The sequence below is a fragment of the Photinus pyralis genome, unplaced genomic scaffold (genome assembly GCF_008802855.1).
Source record: "Photinus pyralis isolate 1611_PpyrPB1 unplaced genomic scaffold, Ppyr1.3 Ppyr1.4_LG10, whole genome shotgun sequence".
Classification (NCBI taxonomy): domain Eukaryota; kingdom Metazoa; phylum Arthropoda; class Insecta; order Coleoptera; family Lampyridae; genus Photinus; species Photinus pyralis.
Genome location: NW_022170250.1, coordinates 17262484 through 17286292, shown reverse-complemented (window position 1 = coordinate 17286292; position 23809 = coordinate 17262484). Strand labels below are relative to the sequence as shown.

General features: G+C 41.0%; 5 protein-coding genes across 5 annotated transcripts in view; 3 read left to right on the top strand and 2 right to left on the bottom strand.

Annotated features, from left to right (window-relative positions):
- LOC116161157 (flotillin-2) overlaps nt 1-23809 on the bottom strand; it is a 376423-nt gene that overhangs the window by 27584 nt on the left and 325030 nt on the right. The window contains exon 2 of the mRNA XM_031474399.1: nt 593-889. Within this exon, the coding sequence (XP_031330259.1) occupies nt 593-889 (297 nt within the window). The remainder of the gene's footprint in view (nt 1-592; nt 890-23809) is intronic.
- Nucleotides 1-23809, bottom strand: part of LOC116161139 (glucose dehydrogenase [FAD, quinone]-like) — a 397381-nt gene that overhangs the window by 97549 nt on the left and 276023 nt on the right. The gene's annotated exons all lie outside the window — the stretch shown is intronic.
- On the top strand, nt 1156-9240 carry LOC116161144 (glucose dehydrogenase [FAD, quinone]-like). The gene is made up of 3 exons (XM_031474384.1): nt 1156-1350; nt 7278-7478; nt 7530-9240. Exons 2-3 carry the CDS (start codon nt 7280-7282, stop codon nt 9200-9202), a joined length of 1872 nt encoding a protein of 623 aa, XP_031330244.1. The 5' UTR covers nt 1156-1350; nt 7278-7279; the 3' UTR covers nt 9203-9240.
- Nucleotides 13054-20572, top strand: LOC116161149 (glucose dehydrogenase [FAD, quinone]-like). Its single transcript, XM_031474389.1, has 3 exons — nt 13054-13149; nt 18472-18750; nt 18802-20572. Exons 2-3 carry the CDS (start codon nt 18472-18474, stop codon nt 20359-20361), a joined length of 1839 nt encoding a protein of 612 aa, XP_031330249.1. The 5' UTR covers nt 13054-13149; the 3' UTR covers nt 20362-20572.
- On the top strand, nt 13156-16757 carry LOC116161140 (glucose dehydrogenase [FAD, quinone]-like). Its single transcript, XM_031474378.1, has 2 exons — nt 13156-15436; nt 15483-16757. Exons 1-2 carry the CDS (start codon nt 13916-13918, stop codon nt 15990-15992), a joined length of 2031 nt encoding a protein of 676 aa, XP_031330238.1. The 5' UTR covers nt 13156-13915; the 3' UTR covers nt 15993-16757.

The following is a 23809-nucleotide window of genomic DNA, read 5'->3' as shown; positions in this document are numbered from 1 at the left end:
TCAAAAATTGATTTGGAAAATCATTATGCGCATATAAGGTGTCTCAATAGAGCGCAAAATTCAACCATTTTAGCATTGCATAAGTGCTTGTCCGGAAGGCGCATAGTTAACGAAAAAAACTAAAGAGCCTTTTAAAGCGCACAAATGCGCATAATAATAACGTGTTGCAACAGAGCGCAAAATCTAATATGCGTGTCTTTGCGATGGTCGAAAAGGCGCATAATTACAATACAAAATTAAATTTGCTAGGATCAATTGCTCAAAATAGGGCATAAATATTGGTATTCGTGCGCAAATTTCGCAGAAAAACTTTCGTCCGCGCATAATTTGCGCATAATAAAAAAATATTTTGTGCAGAACACACGTACCCTTTGATAGTTGCATATGTAGCAAAGAGCGTAAGTCCGACACTAAAAGCACTTATGATCAAAAAATTCATTGTACGAGTATTTACTCACAACGTCCAACGTGCGACTGACTAAAAAAAAGTGCATGCGGTTTGGCCTCTCCACTTCTAGAGGCTGACTAAGCGCGACGCGTTTTGGTTTCCCCCGTACGCAAATCGTCTGTCCTAATTTTACCAATAACTCACCTAGAATGGCCCGCAGGTGGCCTTCGAGCGTTTGCAGTATCGTAATTTTGATCTCCTTGACGGACTTCCCCAAGAACTGTTCGGAGGCGGTGCAGAGCAGCTCGTCCGCCTTCATGATCTTGCACTGCGCGACGCCGGTGACGGTGAGGGGGACGCCCTGGGCCGTCTCGACGCTGTCGCATTGCGGATTGAGCGTCATCACCTCGAGGGACAGCCGCTGGACATCGGTCACCAACCACCATGCCCATGCCCAGCCGCCTACGATCGTCACGCGCTTGGTGGATCCGCAGCAACCCCCTGCAAAAAAATTGCGACTGTGAGCTAGGCAACTAACATTACGGCTCGACGTGCAAGGTATCGCAGGTTCGCATCCCGGGGACGTACGCAAATTTTTTTTTTGTAAACTCGAGTTCGTGTCATCGCGCACGTAAAGTTTATTGATGACCTACAATGAGGAAGACACCGTTAACTTCGTCCATAACAAACACTTAAAGTCGGGCATGTTCCGTTACCTTCAGCGGAATGTAGGATAAATCGAATTTCAAAGAAATAGAAAGAGCGACACTTTTCACTTGGCAAGCGACGAAAGTGGACGTTTCGACATATCTTGAGAAGAGGTCAAGTTCAATGCGTCTCCTCACGGCGGTGCTGTGGTAAAATGTGCGGTGCAATTCAAAAATTGAAGATTTATATCATGCTCAAAATAATGGATGGATTCTAAACGATCTGTGCGTGACGTCGAAATCAAAAGGACGACGGTAAGCTTTTTTGAATAAAAACAAATCGAAATAGAAAACCACAAAGTAAATTCGCTTCTTGAAAATCGCGACGAAAAAATGTTCCGGGTCCATAACCGACTCTTTTTTCATAACCACTTTTTTTAAAATTGGCAACGTGTCTTTCTTGATTTTTGAAGAACTGATGATTCGTAAAATGAAACAGTCAACTCGGTCAATTTTTTTTAGTTTTGGGGGTTTCAAAAACAATTGAATTAAAAAAACATTAACAGTGTTTTTGAAACAGCTGTAAAGTAAAAAATTTTTAGATTTTTTATTTTTTGTAAGTTTCAAAAAACCAATACGTACATAAAGAAGACACTTATGTTATCATCGCACTACCTTATCAGTGTTTTTTAAATAACTTGAACTAGTTTCAAAAAAATTCAAAACAAAGCAAAAAACATTAGTTTACGAGTAGGTACTTTAAAAACGTCAATTATTGCTTTTATAATTTTCAAAACCCAATACAAAAACACGTAATCTACGCACTCTGTTCTCAGTCTTTATTAATAGCAACATAAATAATTGTCACTTTTTTTTAATTTGTTTTAAAATTACAAAAACAAAAGTAAAGCAAAAAAGACAGGCTACTTTGCTATTTTCTAGTATTGACAGTTTCGCTGCACTTCTTGTTATGTTTTTGAAACTATGGCCCCGTCAGATAGCTCATCTTTGATTCCCCTCAGTCCGATCCATAAGAGTTTTGATGTGTATATATATCTTTGCGAAATTTTTATTTAGTCCATAACTTTTGATTGAGAGGTTTGATCGAAAAAGTACTAATCGTTTTGGATTCTACGCACCAAAATTAGTGAGAAAAAGTGTTTTCCCGAGAAATTTTGGAGCAGTCGATTTTTGGTAAAAAAGGAAGGTTATACACTGCCTTTTTTTGAGCCCCGAAAAAAAAATTGTCTCAGATCGACCCGGAAAAAATTTTTTCTTATAGAATGTGGCCTGTAGAATCCATAATTTCAAACAGTTCCAAGATTGGGCTACTAGTTCAAAAGTTACAGCCTTTTGAATTTTCTTTCGAAATTGGTTTCTAGTCTATAACTTTTGATTGAGAAGTCTGATCGAAAAAGTACGAATTGTTTTGGATTCTACGCACCAAAATTAAAAAGAAAAAGTGTTTTCCCGAGAAATTTTGGTGCAGTCGATTTTTGGTAAAAAAGGAAGGTTTTGCCTTTTTTTGAGCCCCGAAAAAAAAATTGTCTCGGATCGACCCGGAGAAACAATTTTCTTATAGAATGTGGCCTGTAGAATCCATAATTTCAAACAGTTCCAAGATTGGACCACTAGATCAAAAGTTACAGCCCTTTGAACTTTATATATATATAATGCGCTAAAAAGGTAAACAAGCAATAGAGAACTATAGGCTAGACTCTAGGGGAACAAGAGGAAATAGGAAAGGAATGGAAAAGAGAGATAAAAGAAAGCAGTGGTGGGACAGAGAGCGTATACAGAAGAGAGATACAGAACAATAATGGAGATGGAAAGAAAGGGAGGGATAGAGAAGAATAAGCAAAAAAGGAGAAGACAAAAAAGTACAAAAGAAAATGCGAGGAAAAAAATGAAGAAAGAGAAAAAATGTGAAGAAGAAAAAAGATTATGAGCACAGGAAAAGGGGAATACACATGACAAGTGGGAGAGAAATACAAATAAAAAACGTGACACCCTATGAAGGTACTACAAGGAAACCAGGAGAAAGAGGGGAAGATGGAAGAGTGGAGGTGGAAGGAAACGAGATACCAAGAGAAGCAGCAATTAAAGAGACTGAAGAAAGGGAAAGCGACAGGGAGCGGCAAAATACGAAATGAGACATGGATTTTTCGACACAAATACTATCAAGGAAAAACTGATAAAAGTACTAAACAAGATATGAAAGAACGGAAGGAAGGGGATTTGTAGAAAAAGAAAAAGGTACCTTTTGTAACGTAAATTCAATTACATGCTTTATTTATTTAGAATTAACCAACAATAAATTTATAACAGTCTTGAAATGAATTTATTTATAATAGCTAAAATATTACTTATCACTCACATACACACAATTTATAACAACGCCAACTATTTATTACTTCGACGTTGAAATTGGCACTGAATTCCATATTGCTTATAATGTCCTCGAACGCTCCCGAATATTCTAGAATGTTCTCGAACAAAACACGTCATATAAAAGACTGAGACAGGTATGTCCACCCTTATTTAATTTTTTACATAATGGATATGGAGAAAATATTAAGACAGTGGCAAAGTGGAGGAATCGTAGTGAGAAGAAGGCACACGCCGATGCCAGTAATATTGACAACAGAGGAAAAACTGAGGGAAAAACAGATGAAGAAAATGATGAAACGATTAGCGATGTTTAAGAATTGTTTTATGTTCTCTCGATGCAATATTTTTTCATTCTTCGGAAAGCTATTGTATCAGGATCCCATAAAAGCTAAGATTATCATGAAACTTGGTATACAGCATTAAGTTGTGGTACAAAACCTTGGTACAAAGCTAATTTTTTAGGATCATACGGAATCAAGGCGGAATAAGCGAAAATGATTACTGCTACTTTCAAACGTTCTATGTTCTCCTAAGCAAAATTATCCTAATAAAAATAATTGTGTCAAGATCACAGAAAGCAATTCTGCACCTCCTTCCACCGAATACTATCATAAAAATTAAATTGTCGCAGGATCACAGTAACGTACGAATCGTCAAACGCTTCTTTCCAATTATAATTTATTAGGATCACATATAAAAGCTTTATGCATAGGTGATTTATTATTATCTCAAAGACACAGGATGCAATAAAAGAAGATTATTGGGCTCCTAATACAGATCATTCTTCTAAAAACTACTGTATTAGGATCACAGGAACGTAAGAATATTACCAAACTGTTTCTACCCTACTACGTATTGAATTTTAATGTCGAAACCTTCTGGAAAGTTCTCGCGCTTCCAGTTTTGGTATCAGGAGAACATAAAAATACCTTCTACTACTTCTACACTCCTGATTCATTAATTTCTTATTGAAGTTGCTTTGGTGGTAGGAGAACATGAGACATGTGCTATTGACAAGGATTTTGTTTCAGGAGAGCATGAGATATTGGGTATTTTTTTTTTGTTTACGACTGGAACTTGATGTTTTGGTATTAGGAGTACATAAAAGTAACTTGTACCATTTCCACACTCAATACCAACTACTATTCAAGTGACTTTGGTTGGTTTCAAGAACACATGATGCATTTAATCGATATTTTGATCTCGTTTATCACAGTTGGAACAGGTCTTTTCTTTTTGATTTATGTAAGGTTTGGTATCAGGAGAATATAAAAATATCTACTTCTGTATTATTTTAGAATTATTTTCGTGCTTTCCATACACGTAAATTTTTGGATCAGGGTAAATTTAGAAAAATACTTATTTGGCACTTCCGGACCCTTGCCGTCGCATTATTTTTCACAATTTTATATCAGGAGCACATAATGGCATCTGTCTATATTTCTGAACTCATTTACAAACAGGCTTTTGATTGATAAATAGCTTTTGTATCAGGAGAATATAAAAATGCCTGTTACTTCTGCACTCTTGACATCGAATTATTTGTAAAAGTTTGCTATCAGGAGCACAAAGAGGCTTCAGTCTATATTTCTGAGGTTATTTACTACACGCTGGAACTTTTCCTCATTTTGATTGATTGGTATCAGGAGAATATGAAAATACCGTCTACTACTTCTATACTCCAGATTCATTAATTTTTTATTGCTTTGGTGGTAGGAGAACATGACACATGTGCTATTGACAAGGATTTTGTTTCAGGAGAGCATGAGATATTGAGTATTTTTAACTTGTTTACAATTTGAATTTAAGGTTTTGGTATTAGGAGTACATAAAAGTAACTTCTACCATTTCCGCACTCAACTCCGACTACTATGCAGGTGACTGGTTGGTTTCAAGAAAACATGATGCATTTAATCGATATTTTCATCTCGTTTATCACGGTTGGAACAGGTTTTTTCTTTTTGATTTATGTAAGGTTTGGTATCAGAAGAATATAAAAATATCTACTTCTGTATTATTTTAGAATTATACACGTAAATTTTTGTATCAGGGTAACAGAAAAATACTTATTTGGCACTTCCGGACCCTTGCCGTCGCATTATTTTTGACAATTTTATATCAGGAGCACATAATGGCATCTGTCAATATTTCTGAACAAACAGCCTTTTGATTGATAATAGGTTCTGTATCAGGAGAATATAAAAATGCCTGTTACTTCTGCACTCTTGACATCGAATTATTTTTAAAAGTTTGGTATCAGGAGCACATAGAGGCATTGGTTAATATTTCTGAACTTATTTACTACACGCTGAAACTTTTCGTCATTTTGATTGATATTAGCTTTGGTATCAGGAGAATATAAAGAAAATCAATTAAAAAATTATGGCACGATAAAAAGGTTCATGTCGCCCTATTTGAAATAACGAAATGTCACAAATTACAAAAAATTTTGAATTCGTGATTTTGTAATTACTTTCGATAAAAAAAAGTCAATTTGAACTTTTGGAGCAACAATTTGCGTGATTTTTTGATGCAGGACCCCGCAGAATTACGAACAGCACAATTTAAATTCCATTCAGTTAATGATTTAGTTTAAGTGCAAGTTGAAGGTAAGTCTTAATCTCAAAGTATCAACCCTCCCATTACCAGCTCGCGTAAACGGCGCACAGAACACTCGCACTTTCACTGCACTGATTAGAAACGCATTATCACGTAGACGCACGAAAAAAGGGCATATCAATAGAAAGTGCGATGTCTGAGACACATTTTAATGAGCTCCGTAAATGGATTCGTTGTCCAGTCGATTTGTGACCGTATATCGATGTGTTTGTGTTAAAAATGACTTGGTTTCTAGGTATGGTTGAATTTTTAAATTTTTTGATTCTTTTGTTTAATATTATCTTGTACAAAAAAAGATTTTTTTTAAACACAAATACTACTCGACCACTCTTATCCTTAATTTTTCAGTATTAAACAACACCATAGTAAAACTCCCCTTTTTTAAAGGGCAGCCTTTCTTCATTTATAGAAATAGGTTTTTGATTTTTTGAATACAAGAACTTGTCGATCCAAAAATTAGGGACTTTTTTCAAAATTAAATCGATGACCATAGATCACTATTTAAAAACGGTGGCATCTAAGCAGCGATTTTTTTGCATTTTTTGATTTTTTGAAATTTTCTCAATTACTGCAGAGAAATCACAAATTCATATTCAAAAATTTTAGTTTACCAACCCTACTTGCCCTTTTTTGAATTGTACCAATATATAGATTAGAAAAAGGCCTCAAACCAAATTATTCTCTCTTTTTTGAATTTTATCAATTGTTAAAAAATGAGAGAGGCTCAAATTTTAAAAAAAATTAGCGAAATGCATTTGCATTTTTTTTAATGTTTCCAATTACTACAGACGCTAAAACCACACCAAAGATCTGAATTCCTAAGAAATTGTCAAAAATTTTAATTTACCAAATCTATTCGCCCTTTTTTGAATTTTATCATTTCTTGAAAAAGGGATCAAGTTTACAAATTTCAAAAATATTGGATAAATGAATTTGCATTTTTTGGAATTTTTTGAATTACTGCAAACAATAAAACCACCCAACAGCAATGGTTTTTTTAAATAATTCAAATTAATTTGCCCGAATTTGTCGATTCAAAAAACTCACAGAAAAATGACACTTTTTGAAACAAGTTATTTTTGATTTTTGTATTCAAAAAAGACACGCTTTTTAGACATTGCTAATTTCACCCAACATTTTGTTTCAAAATGTGTCACTTTTCCTACAACAAATAGTTTTTTGAAAATTTTTGCAAAAATGCCCGATTCAACATTAATTTTTTGAAATTGCAGGTATGAGTGGAATAGCGAGCCCCCTGGTCGGTTTGGGCGCGACCGCCGCCTCGAACTTGGGCTTCATTTTCCCCGCCCTTATAACCGCGATCGCCTACTTCGGCTACGATCGGATGGACCCGGAATCGAGACCGATCGACATGGACACCGCGGACCTTCTGGGTACCTACGATTTCATAGTGGTCGGTTCGGGATCTGCAGGTAACCTCACGTGTCATTGGCGCGTGAGCCTCACGTTTTTTTTCGTTCCAGGAGCAGTTGTGGCGAATCGGCTCAGCGAAGTCGAACAGTGGAACGTGCTGCTGCTGGAGGCCGGCGGAGACGAGACGGAGATATCGGACGTGCCGCTAATGGCCGCCTACCTGCAGTTGTCCGGGTTGGATTGGAGGTACAAAACCGAACCGCAGGAGGGAGTGTGTCAGGCCATGGTGAATAATCGCTGCAACTGGCCGCGTGGGAAAGTAATCGGCGGTTCCTCGGTGTTGAACTACATGCTCTACGTGCGCGGAAATAAAAAGGACTACGAGATATGGGAGTCGCTGGGAAATCCAGGGTGGGGTTCCCGCGACGCCCTCTACTACTTCAAGAAGTCGGAGGACAACCAAAATCCGTACCTGGCGAGGACGCCGTATCATTCGACGAGTGGCTACCTCACCATAGCCGAGGCGCCTTATCAAACCTCACTAGTGAGAAGCTTCATCGAGGGAGGAACCCAACTGGGCTACAAGAATCGCGACATCAACGGCGAGTTCCAAACGGGGTTCATGGTGGCACAAGGCACCGTACGCAGGGGCTCCAGATGCTCGTCCAGCAAAGCGTTTCTGCGCCCAATTCGTCTGCGGAAAAACCTACACGTGGCCATGCACTCCCACGTAACGCGAGTCATCATAAGCCCCCAAAGCAAGAGGGCGCTAGGTGTCGAATTCATGCGCGACGGCCAAGTGCACCGGGTCAAAGCAAGCAAGGAAGTGATCCTGTCGGCGGGCGCGGTCAACTCCCCGCAGCTACTCATGCTGTCGGGAGTCGGTCCGAAGGAAGATCTCCAACAGCTCGGGATACGAGTAGTTCAAGACCTGAAGGTCGGCCATAACCTGCAGGACCACATCGGGCTCGGTGGGCTGACGTTCAAGGTCAATCAGCCGCTCGCGATCATCCTGGAGAGGGTGTACGCAGTTAGAGCGATCATGGAGTACGTTGTTCTTGGACGCGGACCCCTCACCGTAATGGGGGGAGTCGAAGGTCTCGCCTTCGTGAACACGAAGTACGCAAATGCCACCGATGACTTCCCCGACATCGAGTTTCACTTCATCTCGGGCTCGACGAACTCCGACGGAGGGGTGCAGATCACCAAGGCGCACGGCTTGAAGCCGGAGTTCTACAAGAGGGTCTTCGAGCGAATGAACAACAAGGACGTGTGGAGCGTGATACCGGTGCTGCTGAGACCGAGGAGCAGGGGGGTAATTAAACTGCGCAGCACGAACCCCTTCGACCACCCCATGATCTATCCGAACTACTTCAAGGACGACTTCGACATGAGAACCCTGATCGAGGGTGTCAAAATAGGGGTGGCCCTCAGCAAGACGCCCGCGTTCAAGAAGTACGGCAGCGAGATGATGCGATTCCCCGACTGCGAACACGTGCCCTTCAACACAGATCCGTACTGGGAGTGCATGATTCGTTTGTACTCGGTCACGATTTACCACCCGGTCGGCACGTGCAAGATGGGACCCTACTGGGACCAAGACGCCGTCGTCGATCCCCAACTGCGGGTGTACGGCGTGAAGGGTCTACGCGTCGTCGACGCCTCGATCATGCCGACTTTGGTCAGCGGGAATACGAACGCCCCGGTCATTATGGTGGGAGAAAAGGGGGCCGATTTGATCAAGGAGTTTTGGCTTAATTCTGCCAACGATCGACAACGATAATTAATTTATTGTAAATAATTGTACCAAAATTAGGATAATTAAATATTTATTTTTGTCAAATTACGCCTAATTTTCGTTAATTACATTTTAATTAGGTGATCACATTTCTTGGATCAAATCATAATTGGCGCTAATTAATTAGACTGCTGCAAATTACGTGTACAATCTAAAATCGGATTAATTTAGGGCTTGCGTTTAATTCCAGACAATTTGCCATATAATTGCCTCTAATTAGGTTCAAAACGCTAATTTTAAACTAAAAACTTCAGTGTGTGCCCGAATTGAATTAGACGGCGACTAATTGAGTGCTTTAATTTAATTTATACCTATGGAAGGGGTTAATTCACGTTTACACAATGTAATTAGACTACTGCCCATTGTGTGCACAATTGTAAAGTAAATTACTCTAAATTCCAGTACAATTTGCATTGCAATCGGCTTCCAATTAGCGTCTAATTAAAATAAACTTAAGACTTTAGAAAAATGTCCAATAATAATTTCGAGTAGTCACAATTAAATACTGTAAAGATTCGTTTTTGCCAACACAAAGAAACAAAAAATTATCTAATTAAGGTTCCAAACGAATCTAATTCAAGAGTACCTAATTATTTAGTTAATTAATTACTACACATTTAAACCTGCACCTTCCACAGGATCTCTCAAGCGGAGTATTGTATAATTGGAAATTGAAAAAATCTAATTGAAGAATGATTAATTACTTGTGAGTTCAGGCACCCTAATTAATTATATACAATTCATTCCGTACCTGAAACTCTCTCTAGCATCGCTAAAAGTGCAAATTGCTTAATTGGAATTCCAAACGAATCTATTTTTCAAAAATACTTCATTACTTAGTAAATGCCGACACTAATTAATTATTACAAATTTCAACCGGGACCACCACTTTCTACAGCATCTCTTGGGTGCCGAATGGGAAAGTCAAACGAATCTAATTCAATAACGATTAATTACTTAGTGAACTCTAATTAATTATTACCTACATATTTCAACCTGTACTCGACACTTTCTACAGAATCTCTAAATTGGAGTATTGCTTAATTGAACAGGCAAACGAATTTAATTCAAAAATGGGTAATTACTTAGAGAGTGTGGGCATCCTAGTTGATGATTACCCAATTCATCTTGTACCTGCAACTCTATAGCATCGCTAAAGGTGTAAATTGCTTAATTGGAATTCCAAACGAATATCTTTTTCAACAATACCTGATTACTTAGTGAACGCCGGCACTCTTAATTAATTATTACACATTTCAACCTGCACCTGTCACCTTTTACAGCATCTCTAAAATAGAGTATTGCCTAATTCGAAAGGTAAACGAATCTAATTCAAGAATGATTAATTACTTAGTGAGTGTGGGCATTCTAATTAATTATTACAAATTTCAACCTACACCTCCACTTCCTATAGCATCTCTAAAGTGGAGTGTTGCCGAATGAGAAAGTCAAACGCATCTAATTCAAGAACGATTAATTGATCATGGGCATCCTAATTAGTTCTTATTACCTAATTCATCCTGGACCTGCAACTCTTTATAGCATCGCTAAAGGTGCAAATTACTTAATCGGAATTCCAAACGAATCTATTTTTCAATAATACTTAGTTACTTAGTGGATGCCAGCACATTAATTAATTAGTAGGTACTCATTTCAACCTGAATCTGCCAGTTTGTACAGTATCTGAAATAGAGTATTGTCTAATTGGAAAACCAAACGAATCTGATTCAAGAATTATTAATTACTTAGTGAGTGCGGGCATTCTAATTAATTATTACAAATGTCAACCTGCATCTCCACTCTCTACAGCATCAAACGGATTCTAATTAATTATTTATTACCCAATTCCTCCTGTACCTGCAACTTTCTATACCGCTAAATGTGCAAAGTGCTTAATTCGATTTCCAAACGAATTTATTTCAAGAATACTTAATTACTCACTGAATATCGGCACAATAATTAATTATTACACATTTCAATATGTACCTACCACTTTCAGCAGTATCTCTAAAGTGGAGTATTGCTTAATTGAAAGGGCAAACGAATCTAATTCAAAAATAATTAATTACTCAGTGAGTGCTAGTATTCTAATTAATTATTACCCAATTCATCCTGTACTTGCAACTCTCTATAGCATCGCTAAAGGGGCAAACTCCTTAAATGGAATTCCAAACGAATCTATTTCAAGAATACATCATTACTTAGTGAATATTCTCTAATTAATTACTACACATCGCAACCTGCACCTGCCACTTTCAGCAGTACCTCTAAAGTGGGGTATTGCTTAATTGGAAGGGCAAACGGGCCTAATTCAGAAATAGTCAATTACTTAGTGAGTGTGAGTGTCCTAATTAATTGTAAATTGTAAATGTGCAAATTGTTTAATTAGAATTCCAAAAGAATCTACTTTTTAGGAATACTTAATTACTTGGTGAATGCCGGCACTCAAATTACTTATTACACATTTCAACCTGCATTTGCCCCTTTCTGCAGCGTCTCTAAAGTGGAGTGTGGCCTAATTGGAAGGCCAAACGAATCTAATTCAATAATGATTAATTACTTAATGAGTGCGATCACTAATTAATTATTACATATTTCAACCTGCACCTCCATTTTCTACCAAGTCTCTACAGTAGAGTGATGCCTAATTGGAAAGGCGAACGCATCTAATTCAAGATCGGTTAATTACTTGGTGAGTGCCACCATTCTAATTAATTATTACCCTGTTCGTCCTCTACTTGCAACTCTATAGCATCGCTAAAGGTACAAATAGCTTAATTGGAAATCAAAACGAATCCATTTTTCAAAAATACTACCTAGTGAATTCCGGCACTCTAATTAATTATTATACATTTCAACCTGCACCTGCCACTTTCTAGAGTTTTTCTAAAGTGGAGTGTGGCCTAATTAGAAAGGCAAACGAATGTAATTCAATAATGATTAATTACTTAGTGAGCGCAGACACTCTAATTAATTATTACCCAATTTATCCTGTTCCTGAAACTTTCTCTAAAAGGTGCGAATTGCTTAATTGAAATGGAAAGGCAAGCCAATCTAATTCAAAAATGATTAATTACTTAGTGAACGCGGACACTCTAATTAATTATTACTCACACATTTCAACCTGTACTTGCCGCTTTCTACAGCATCCCTAAAGTGGAGTTTCGCTTAATTAGAAAGGCAAACGAATCTAATTTAAAAATGGTTAATTACTTAGCGAGTGTGAGCATCCTCCTTAATTATTACCCAATTCATCCTGTACCTGCAACTCTCTATAGTATCAATAAAGGTGCAAATTGCCTAATTGAAATTCCAAACGAACCTATTTCAAAAATACTTAATTACTTACTGAATGCCGGCACTCTAATTAATTATTAATTATTACAAATTTAGTGAGTGCGGACATCCTAATTAATTATTACAAAATTCATCCTGCACCTGCAACTATCTATAGCATCGCTAAATTTGCGTATTACTTGATACAATACGAATCTATTTCTAGGATTACGGTACTCCCATTGAAAGGATAATTGCGATCTCAATTGCCCTAATTACACTTACATTCTTTTCCGTATCATTTTCGATATATGATGATAGATAAATAGAGATGAAAAGTCAAGCGGATTTAATTTTTGAACAATTAGGCAATAAGTTTGGAAAATCCTTAATTAAATTTCAAATTAGGGACTAAATGATGGAAAGTTGCTTTCCGCGATACCATATACAAACAGAGCCGATTTATTTGTGCCAACCAGTTGCGGCAAATAACTCAATTAATAAATCCCGATATAATTACTATCAAACCAGTTTAAGTAAACACCAATCTTAAGGTCATAGTTTAAGTTACCGAGTTTGTACCAACAACTAAACAGTAACTGCCGGCGACTTGCCGAAGAAAGTGCTACTATAATTTAAGTGTGTTTTAAATAAAGGTAAGTAAATTAGTTTACACCCTATAATTACGTAATTTGAAGTTAATCTAATGAAATTATAATTTCACAAGACTATACTTCCAGAACTATACAAATTATCGACTAATTTAATTTTTTTTTGCACTTTGTCCATTTGCGTCTAATTAGCACATGGTTTACATAGTAACGCATTGAAAGTTCGCGAAATTCTGTAAAATTAATTAAAAGACCCAATTGACACATTGGGGATGCTTGCGATACCTCGCGGCCGCATGGAAAATTAAATTACTGTTAATTACGCGCTAATTTAGCCATACTTCTTTGAGGTTTCTGTGTTCCTGATGCACCTCCACGGTTTTAGAATAGAAGTACATGCACTAATTACTATTTGTTCCTATGCTTGCGTTCCACAAATTGAGAACTTGATTTCGGTGGCTAATTTCAAATCAATTATCGTAATTATATATAGTGCACAGTTACGAAGTAAGAGTCGTAATTACTTCAATTTGTGCGTGAATTACCTAATTACCGCGTCAGTGTAGTATCCAAAATTAAATTGGTTCAAATTAAGCGATAATTTTGCCATAATTACGTCGCAATTGGCGCATAAAATTCGGCCGTGGAAGTTAATTAAATTAGGGGTGTCCAGTTGCTTTGATTATTGACACGGTCGTCGTCGATAACGCGGGAGTTTGTTAACCTTTGGAAACGCTGTCGTCGAGCGTTGCAACCTAAGCGAATAGCTCAGCAGAAATGCACTTCGTTGGAAGTTATTCTCGCGAAAGACATGGCGGAGGACGAAGCGAATTTGTTTTCGGTGACGCGTATGGTGTTGACCTTCTTCGGGCCAAGTATCGGCTTCCTCTTAGCCCTGCACTCGACCATCATGAACGAGAGGCCCGACATTTTGGACTTGGAGAACCGCGTCAAGGACACGCCGGTCCACGATATGTACGAGAGTTACGACTTTATTATTGTGGGGGGCGGAAGTGCGGGCGCGGTCCTGGCGAACCGTCTCAGCGAGGTGCCGTTTTGGAGCGTTCTCCTGCTCGAGGCCGGTCCCGACGAGTTCGTCTACTCGGATCTGCCGCTGCTCTTTCCCGCGCTGCAGAAGACGCCGATCGATTGGAAGTTTCGCACGGAGCCGGCGGACGGGTACTGCCTGGGGATGAAGGGGGGACAGTGCAACTGGCCGCGAGGGAAGGTGCTCGGCGGGTGCAGCGTTTTGAACGCGATGCTCTACGTGAGGGGGAACCGGCGAGATTACGACCGCTGGGAGGAGTTGGGGAATCCGGGCTGGGGATACGACAGCGTTCTGCCTTATTTTAAACGATCGGAGGATATGCGAATCGAGGATTTTCGAGGTGACCCGCTGCACGGGACTGGGGGGTATCTCTCGGTGGAGTACTACCGTTACAAATCCCCACTGACCGACTCGTTCCTTCAAGCCGCCCAGCAATTGGGGTACGAGATCAGGGATATCAACGGTGAGTTCCAGACCGGTTTCACGCCCTCTCACGGCACTCTTCGCAATGGGCTCCGCTGCAGCACCGCCAAAGCATTCATAAGATCTGCAGCTGATCGCGATAACCTGCACGTCAGTCTACTGTCGAAAGTGGAAAGGATTCTCGTGGACGAAGACACTATGGGTGCTTACGGCGTCGTCTTCAACAAGCTCGGCAAAAAAGTCGAGATCGTAGCAGATCGCGAGGTGATTTTAAGCGCAGGTGCCTTGCACTCCCCCCAGCTGCTGATGCTCTCAGGAATCGGCCCGGCCCAGCACTTGGCCGATGTCGGAATTCGGCCCATCTTCAACTCACCCGGAGTCGGTGAAAACCTCCAAGACCACGTCGCCATGGGGGGAGGCTCTTATCTCTACGAGGACCTGGAGAGATGCCCGGACGGTTGCAGTTTTCTCCTACCCAACGCCTATTCTCCGTACAACCTGGAGGAGTTCGCCGAAGACGAGTCGGGTCAGCTGTACTGGCTGCCGGAGTGCGAGGTCATGGGGTTCGTAAACACCAAGTACGCCAATCGCAGCAACGACTGGCCCGATATCCAGCTCTTCATGGCCTCCTACTCCGATAACACCGACGGTGGATTGTTCAGCAAGCGAATTACTGGACTGACAGACACCATCTACGCGAGCGTCTACGAAGATTACCTCTACAAGGACGCGTACACCTTGCTACCTTTGTTACTACGGCCCAAAAGTCGAGGAAGAATTCTGCTCAAAGACTCCCACCACAAAAGCCACCCGCTCATCTTCCCCAACTACTTCGCAGACCCCCACGACTTGGCCATTCTGGTAAGTGACTCCCCCCTTCCTGAAATCACTACACGACGCCTTCCAGGTGGAGGGCGCCAAAATCTCGTACGCGCTCACCAAAACGCCGGCAATGCAACGGATCCGCTCACGCATCAACCCCAATAAATTCCCCGGCTGCGAGCACCTGCACTTCCTCTCCGACGAGTACTGGGCGTGCCAGGCGCGCCACTACACCCTGACGATCTACCATCCGACCGGCACCGCCAAACTGGGACCGGACGACGATCCGATGGCCGTCGTCGACCATCGCCTGAGGGTGAAGGGAATCGGAAACCTACGCGTCGTCGACGCCTCCATCATGCCGTACATCGTCAGCGGCAACACGAACGCCCCCACGATCATGATAGCGGAGAAGGCCTCCGATATGATTAAGGAGGATTGGGACGCCATCTCGCGAGGTCATACGGGACGAAGTTGGCAGGTCGACCAGGAGCCGAAGAGAAAGCATAAGAAATTCAAGTCGATGGACAAAAACGAGCTCGAGGCGATTAAGAAGAAGATTCCAGCGCATTGGAAATTAATCGACTATTGGTAGATTTCTAATTCAACAATTCAATTAATTAAACCAAACTGTATATAACTATTTTGCATAATTATACGGACCACTAATCTAGTTGGATTAATTAGCTAAAAACGACACCAATTACAGTGCTTCAAATTAATTAATTAAGCGTAATTTTGAATTAACAATCCCCAAATCGATTAATTAGTAGGGTAATTATGCGTGACTAATTGCATCACCGAAGGGCAATGGGCGGTGGGGTCGTCACATCCCGACGCCGGAATTTATCCTATTATGCTACTCATTAAGGACCCAGGAGAAAACATGCTACGGAATGTTCCACTCAATGACACCCTCCTACAGGGAAGGATGCCCAGTTGAAGAAATTGTTATCAAATCAATGAGCCGAAGATGAGTTCGGGCTTCAATTCGCTCTGAATTGATTGGTTTAGTGTCAATTTTTTCGAATTGATATCTCTCCCTGTGAGAGGGTTCCATTGCGGAGCTAGCCGAAGGTGAGTTCGGCACAAACTAAGATAGCGTCGTGGGTTCGAGCTCCAATTTGAAGGAACAGGCCCTTTTTTGTGCCGAACTCGCCTTCGGCTCGCTCGGCATTGATTAATTTGATGTCACATTTTCGGTTTGATATCCCTCCCTGTGAGGAGGTGGCATTGCCGAGCGAGCCGAAGGTGAGTTCGACACAAACTAAGATAGCGTCGTGGGTTCGAGCTCCAATTTGAAGGAACAGACCCTTTTTTGTGCCGAACTCGCCTCATTGTGTCAAATTTTCAGTTTGATATCCCTCCCTGTGAGGAGCTGCCATTGCCGAGCGAGCCGAAGGTGAGTTCGGCACAAACTAAGCTAGCGTCGTGCGTTCCGGGACCCTCCAAATCAAATTTTCAGTTTGATATCCCTCCCTGTGAGGAGCTGCCATTGCCGAGCGAGCCGAAGGTGAGTTCGCACAAATAAGATAGCGTCGTGGGTTCGAGCTCCAATTTGAAGGAACAGGCCCTTTTTGTGCCGAACTCGCCTTCGGCTCGCTCGCATTGATTAATTTTGATGTCACATTTTCGGTTTGATATCCCTCCCTGTGAGGAGGTGGCATTGCCGAGCCAGCCGAAGGTGAGTTCGGGACAAACTACGCTAGCGTCGTGCGTTCGCGCTTCAATTTGAAAGAACATGCCCTTTTTGTGCAGAAATCGCCTTCGGCTCGCTCGGCATTGATTAATTTCATGTCATATTTTCGGTTTGATATCCCTCCCTGTGAGGAGGTGGCATTGCCGAGCCAGCCGAAGGTGAGTTCGGGACAAACTACGCTAGCGTCGTGCGTTCGCGCTTCAATTTGAAAGAACATGCCCTTTTTGTGCAGAAATCGCCTTCGGCTCGCTCGGCATTGATTAATTTCATGTCATATTTTCGGTTTGATATCCCTCCCTGTGAGGAGGTGGCATTGCCGAGCCAGCCGAAGGTGAGTTCGGGACAAACTACGCTACCGTCGTGCGTTCGCGCTCCAATTTGAAGGAACGGGCCCGTTTTTGTGCTGAACTCGCCTTCAGCTCGTTCGGCCTTGATTGATTTGATGTCACATTTTCGGTTTGATATCCCTCCCTGTGAGGAGGTGGCATTGCCGAGCAAGCCGAAGGTGAGTTCGGCACAAACTAAGCTAGCGTCGTGGGTTCGAGTTCCAATTTGAAGGAACAGGCCCTTTTTTGTGCAGAACTCGCCTTCGGCTCGCTCGGCATTGATTAATTGGATGTCACATTTTCGGTTTGATATCCCTCCCTATGAGGAGGTGCCATTGCCGAGCGAGCCGAAGGTGAGTTCGGCACAGACTACGCTAGCGCCGTGCGTTCGCGCTCCAATTTGAAAGAACAGGCCCTTTTTGTGCAGAACTCGCCTTCGGCTCGCTCGGCATTGGTAAATTGGATGTCACATTTTCGGTTTGATATCCCTCCCTGTGAGGAGGTGCCATTGCCGAGCGAGCCGAAGGTGAGTTCGGCACAAACTAAGCTAGCGTCGTGCGTTCGGGCTCCAATTTGAAGGAACAGGCCCTTTTTTTGTGCCGAACTCGCCTTCGGCTCGCTCGGCATTGATTAATTTGATGTCACATTTCCGGTTTGATATCCCTCCCTGTGAGGAGCTGCCATTGCTGAGCGAGCCGAAGGTGAGTTCGGCACAAACTAAGCTAGCGTCGTGCGTTCGGGCTCCAATTTGAAAGAACAGGCCCTTTTTTGTGCCGAACTCGCCTTCGGTTCGCTCTGAATTGATTGGTTTAATGTCAATTTTTTCGGATTGACATCCCTCCCTGTAAGAAGATGAAATTGAATCCATGAGCCAAAATTGGAGCCGAGTTGAGCCTTACTACTGTATAAGGAAATGAGTCCGGTTCGTACCGAACTTGCCTTGGGCTGGCCCAGCAAACCTAAAGCTAAGTCAGAGCCCCACCGGACTTTTTCTTTTAAAAGAATTGGAGCTGATTTTGGGCCGAAATAATGAATCTTTTGTGTTTCAGATGGAATTTGCAAACCCATGCCCGGGAACCCTAACGGGACCGCCCTCCCATATGTTTATGAGCGTAATTAACACAATAATGGCCTCCCAGTGCTTATTATCTCCGAGCAAACTCTTTCCGCCCGACCACGCTGCCCACTTGAACGACGGCGACGAGTTCGATTTTATTGTAGTCGGTGGCGGATCTGCAGGTTCCAGAGTCGCCAGCAGGCTATCGGAAAATCCCCAATGGAGGGTTCTGCTGTTGGAAGCTGGAGGCTACCCGTCGGCCCACACTGAGGTAATATCTGCCACCTGCCGAATTCCCTTTCACATGACGTTCTCGCCGTAGATTCCGACGGCTTTCTTCAGTTTGGTAAAAACGGACGACGATTGGGGTTACGATCTCGAAAAGAGCGAGCACGGGTGTCTAGGATTGAAGTGTTTCGCACCACGAGGGAAGTCTTTGGGAGGGTCGAGCTCGATAAACGGTATGTTGTACTTGCGCGGTAATCGAAAGGACTACGACACTTGGGCCAGCTTGGGGAACGCGGGGTGGGACTTCGACTCGGTCTTGGAGTACTTCAAGAGAAATGAAGATCTGCAGGACGTCGAGGATGAACGATTCGGTAAGGGAGGGGATCTCAAGCTGACTCCCTACATCAGCCCGCAGCCGATACGCGAGGGGTTGATTAAGGCGTACAATGAATTGGGGTATGGCAAATACGAGGAGGAGAAACCGGAAGGGTACTTCGACACATACACAAACATATGGAAGGGCACCCGGCACAGTGCGGCCAAAGCCTACTTAGCCAAGGCAAAGGATCGTAAAAACTTGTACGTCGCCCTCAATGTCCAAGTCGGCAGGGTCACCATTGACAAAGACCTTTCGGTTACCGGCGTCGAAGCGCGCATCAACGGCAGGATCATCCAAATTAGAGCCACCAAGGAGGTGGTGCTATCGGCCGGAAGCGTAAACTCGCCACAAATCCTCATGAACTCGGGGATTGGTCCAGAAGACCACCTTAAAGAGTTGGGCATACCGGTCGTAAAGAACTTGAAGGTCGGCCAGAACCTTCAAGACCACATCTTCTTCGTAGGGCTAATGTACAACGTTGCCAATAATGCGCTAATACCAAAAACGTCCGATGACGTAATGGACGAATGGTACCAGTACCTTCGACACAGAACCGGGCCCATCAGTCAAACGTCAATTGGAAATTTCCTGTTCTTCGGCGACCCCAGACGCAAAACCGAGTACCCAACCTTTGAGCTCTTCCACGTTCCAGTGTACCAAAATGACCGTTACGGCGGCTTAAAGGAGGTACAAAGGGCACTCAATCTTCCAGAGGAGGTCATCAAGACGCAAGACGAAAACAACAAGAAATCCAATAACATCTTCCTCCTCCCATCGCTAGCATATCCGGAGTCGGTCGGCGAAATTTTACTGCGAAGCGCCGATCCTTACGACACCCCAAAAATACACACCAACTACTTCAGCGATCCCAAAGGCGAAGACATCCGAGTTATGCTGGACGCCGTGCGATTTTCACAAAACCTGACCAAAACCAAGGCGTTCGCGACCTTCAACCCGAAGCTGGTGCACGTCGACGTGAAGAACTGCCGGCAATTCACGCCCGACAGCGACGACTACTGGAAGTGCGCGATTAAGAACATAGCGACAACGGTCTACCATCTGGTGGGGACTTGCAAAATGGGACCGCAAGGGGATCCCGATGCCGTCGTCGATTCCCGATTGCGCATTCACGGGATGAAGGGTGTTCGAGTGATCGACGCGTCGATCATGCCGAAATTGGTGAGCTGTAACACGAACGGGCCGACGATGATGATCGGGGAGAAGGGGGCGAGCATGATTTACGAGGATTGGAGCGGAGAACGCGTGGAGCTCTGACCCCTTCAACTGTTTGCAATGGTGCAGTAGATATCTTCACATCATCCTGCTAACAAGACTTGTCTGCATCATGTGCTCCTAATACTAAAACTCAAGTGCTTCTGATATCAAAACTTTAATAGTTCGATATTCGGAGTACAGAGGAAGCAGGAGATATTTTTATATTCCTCATACCAAAATTTATATCAGATAAAAGAACGTGAAAAAGAAAGCATTTTTCTATTCTCCTGATACCAAAACTTATTTTTACCAAAAAAAAGCATGACAAGTTGTCCCCTAGGAATAAAACCTCATATACATCCAAAGATTTGTAAATGAGTTGAGAAATGTACATCAATGCCTCTATGTGCTCCTGATACCAACCTATATTCACCATACTAAAATTTATGTCAGATAAAAGAACGAGAAAAAGAAAGCATTTTTCTATTCTCCTGATGCCAACACCTATTTTTACCAAAAAAAGCATGAGAAGTTGTCCCTTAGGAATAAAACTTCAGAAGAGTATAATACGTGACGGTAGGTATTTTCGTATTCTCCTGAAATATAGGCTGACGTGCTCCTGATACCAAATGTTTAGAAATAATTGGAAATTAAGAGTACAGAAATATATTCTCCTGAAACCAAAACGAATATCAATAAAAATGACGAGAAGTTCCAAATTGTAGAAAATGCGTTGAGAAATATAGACAGATGCATATATGTGCTCCTGATATTAGAATTTTAACAATAACTCGATTTCAAAGGTACAGAAGTGATAGTTGGCTTTGATATTCTCCTGACACAAAAAATCCAAACGCTGTTTGAGGCATTCTTATATTCTCCTAATATTAATCTAAAAGTTTGTAAATGAGTTGAGGAATATAAACACATGCCTCTACGTGCTCCTGATACCAGACTTCTAAAAACAATTCGACGTAAAGAGTCCAGAAGTGCGATAGTAGGCATTTTTGTATTCTCCTGATACAAAAATTAATATCAATTCAAGGACTGTAACGGGGTTGAGAAATATTGATCGATGCCTCTATGTGCTCCTGATATCAAATCTTTTAAAATAATTCGAGAAGGGTGCAGAAGAGATAGGCATTCTTATATTCTCCTAATAAAAATCCAAAGGTTTGTAAATAAGTTGAAAAATATAAATCAATGCCTCTATGTGCTCCTGATAGCAGACTTCTAGAAATAATTTGACGTAGAGTCCAGAAGTGCGATAGTAGGCATGTTCTACTGATACAAACATTAATATCAATCCAAGGACTGTAACGGGGTTGAGAAATATTGATGGATGCCTCTATGTGCTCCTAATATCAAATCTTTTGAAATAATTTGACAAGAGTACAAAAGAGATAGCCATTCTTATATTCTCCTAATATAAATCCAAAGGTTTGTGAATGAGGTGAGAAATATAAATCAATGCTTCTATGTGCTCCTGATACCAACCTATATTCACCACACTAAAATTTATGTCAGATAAAAGAACGAGAAAAAGAAAGCATTTTTCTATTCTCCTGATGCCAACACCTGTTTTTACCAAAAAAAGCCCTTAGGAATAAAACTTCAGAAGAGTATACGTGACGGTAGGTATTTTCGTATTCTCCTGAAATATAGGCTGACGTGCTCCTGATACCAAATGTTTAGAAATAATTGGAAATTAAGAGTACAGAAATATATTCTCCCGAAACCAAAACGAATATCAATAAAAATGACGAGAAGTTCCAAATTGTAGAAAATGCGTTGAGAAATATAGACAGATGCATATATGTGCTCCTGATATTAGAATTTTAACAATAACTCGATTTCAAAGGTACAGAAGTGATAGTTGGCTTTGATATTCTCCTGACACAAAAAATCCAAACGCTGTTTGCGGCATTCTAATATTCTCCTAATATTAATCTAAAAGTTTGTAAATGAGTTGAGGAATATAAACACATGCCTCTACGTGCTCCTGATACCAGACTTCTAAAAACAATTCGACGTAAAGAGTCCAGAAGTGCGATAGTAGGCATTTTTGTATTCTCCTGATACAAAAATTAATATCAATTCAAGGACTGTAACGGGGTTGAGAAATATTGATCGATGCCTCTATGTGCTCCTGATATCAAATCTTTTAAAATAATTCGAGAAGAGTGCAGAAGAGATAGGCATTCTTATATTCTCCTAATATAAATCCAAAGGTTTGTGAATGAGTTGAGAAATATAAACCAATGCCTCTATGTGCTCCTGATACCAGACCTTAAAAATAATTCGACGTCACGAGTACAGAAGTGATAGTACGCATTTTTATATATTTTCCTGATACAAAAACTAATATCAATCCAAAGGCTGTTTTGTAACTGAGAAATATAGATCGATGCCTCTATCCCCTGATATCAAATCTTTTGAAATAATTCGACGTCAAGAGTGCAGAAGAGATAGTAAGCATTTGTATATTCCCCTAATATCAATACAAAGGTTTGTAAATGGATTGAGTAATATAAATCACTGCCTCTATGTGGCCCTGATACCAGAAAAATAATGTGACGAGTGCAGGCTATTTTAAATATTTTCCCGATTACAAAACTTACATGAATCAAAAGCAGGAAATTAGTCGATAAATATCGATTAATGTTTTATATTCTCCTGGTACCAACGCAATAATAAGTAGACGAGTGTGTAAAAGTGGCAGAAGGTATTTTATATTCTCCTGATACCACAAATTACATAAATCAGGAACAAAAAAGATCAAGTTAAAAAATATCAATCCATGTGCTCCTGGTAACCAAACTTGAATAATAATTTTTGATGTCAAGAGTGCCGAATTGGCATTTATAATATCACCCTGATACAAAGTAACGTGTATCAAAAGCACGAAAATAATCAAAAGGTACTTTCATATTCTCCTGATACCAAAACTTATATTACTTAGCAGAAGCACGAGAACTTCCACTTGTAAGAAACGAGTTGAGAAGTATTGACTAACGCTATTCTCCTGATATAAACACTTTTGTAGGTGTGGTTCCAAAACTTGTATGTATCAGAAATTGATGCTTCATGCTCTCCTGATACCAAAACTGATTCATATCAGTAGCATGGATGTGATACAGTGCTTTTTAAATTTAAACGTCAAGGTTCACCGATTGGTTTCAATATTTAAGGTTCCGGATTTAAAATTCTAGATTTTTAGATACCTTAAAAGATTCAGTGTTGAGGATTCAAGGTTCAAAAAAGGAAGCTTAAAATTCAAAATATTCCGCGCTCACAGTTCCAGAAACCTAGATTAAGGTTTTCAGATTCAATTTTGGTTTCAAGCGAGAAGGTATAAGGTTCCAGGTTCAAGATTCAAAGTCAGCAGGTTCAATATTGGAGATTAAAAAGTTCAACATTGAAAGTACTAGGTTCCACGTTCCAGGACCGGATTCAAGATTGAAAGTGTAAGGATTAAGGTTCAAAGATCGAAGGTTCAAGGTTCCAA

Coding starts and splice junctions, on each gene's coding strand:
- LOC116161140 (XM_031474378.1), top strand. CDS start 13,916: ATGGCGGAGGACGAAGCGAATTTGTTTTCGGTGACGCGTATGGTGTTG. Junction 15,437..15,482: donor CCCACGACTTGGCCATTCTG/GTAAGTGACTCC, acceptor GACGCCTTCCAG/GTGGAGGGCGCCAAAATCTC.
- LOC116161144 (XM_031474384.1), top strand. CDS start 7,280: ATGAGTGGAATAGCGAGCCCCCTGGTCGGTTTGGGCGCGACCGCCGCC. Junction 7,479..7,529: donor GGTCGGTTCGGGATCTGCAG/GTAACCTCACGT, acceptor TTTTCGTTCCAG/GAGCAGTTGTGGCGAATCGG.
- LOC116161149 (XM_031474389.1), top strand. CDS start 18,472: ATGGAATTTGCAAACCCATGCCCGGGAACCCTAACGGGACCGCCCTCC. Junction 18,751..18,801: donor ACCCGTCGGCCCACACTGAG/GTAATATCTGCC, acceptor TTCTCGCCGTAG/ATTCCGACGGCTTTCTTCAG.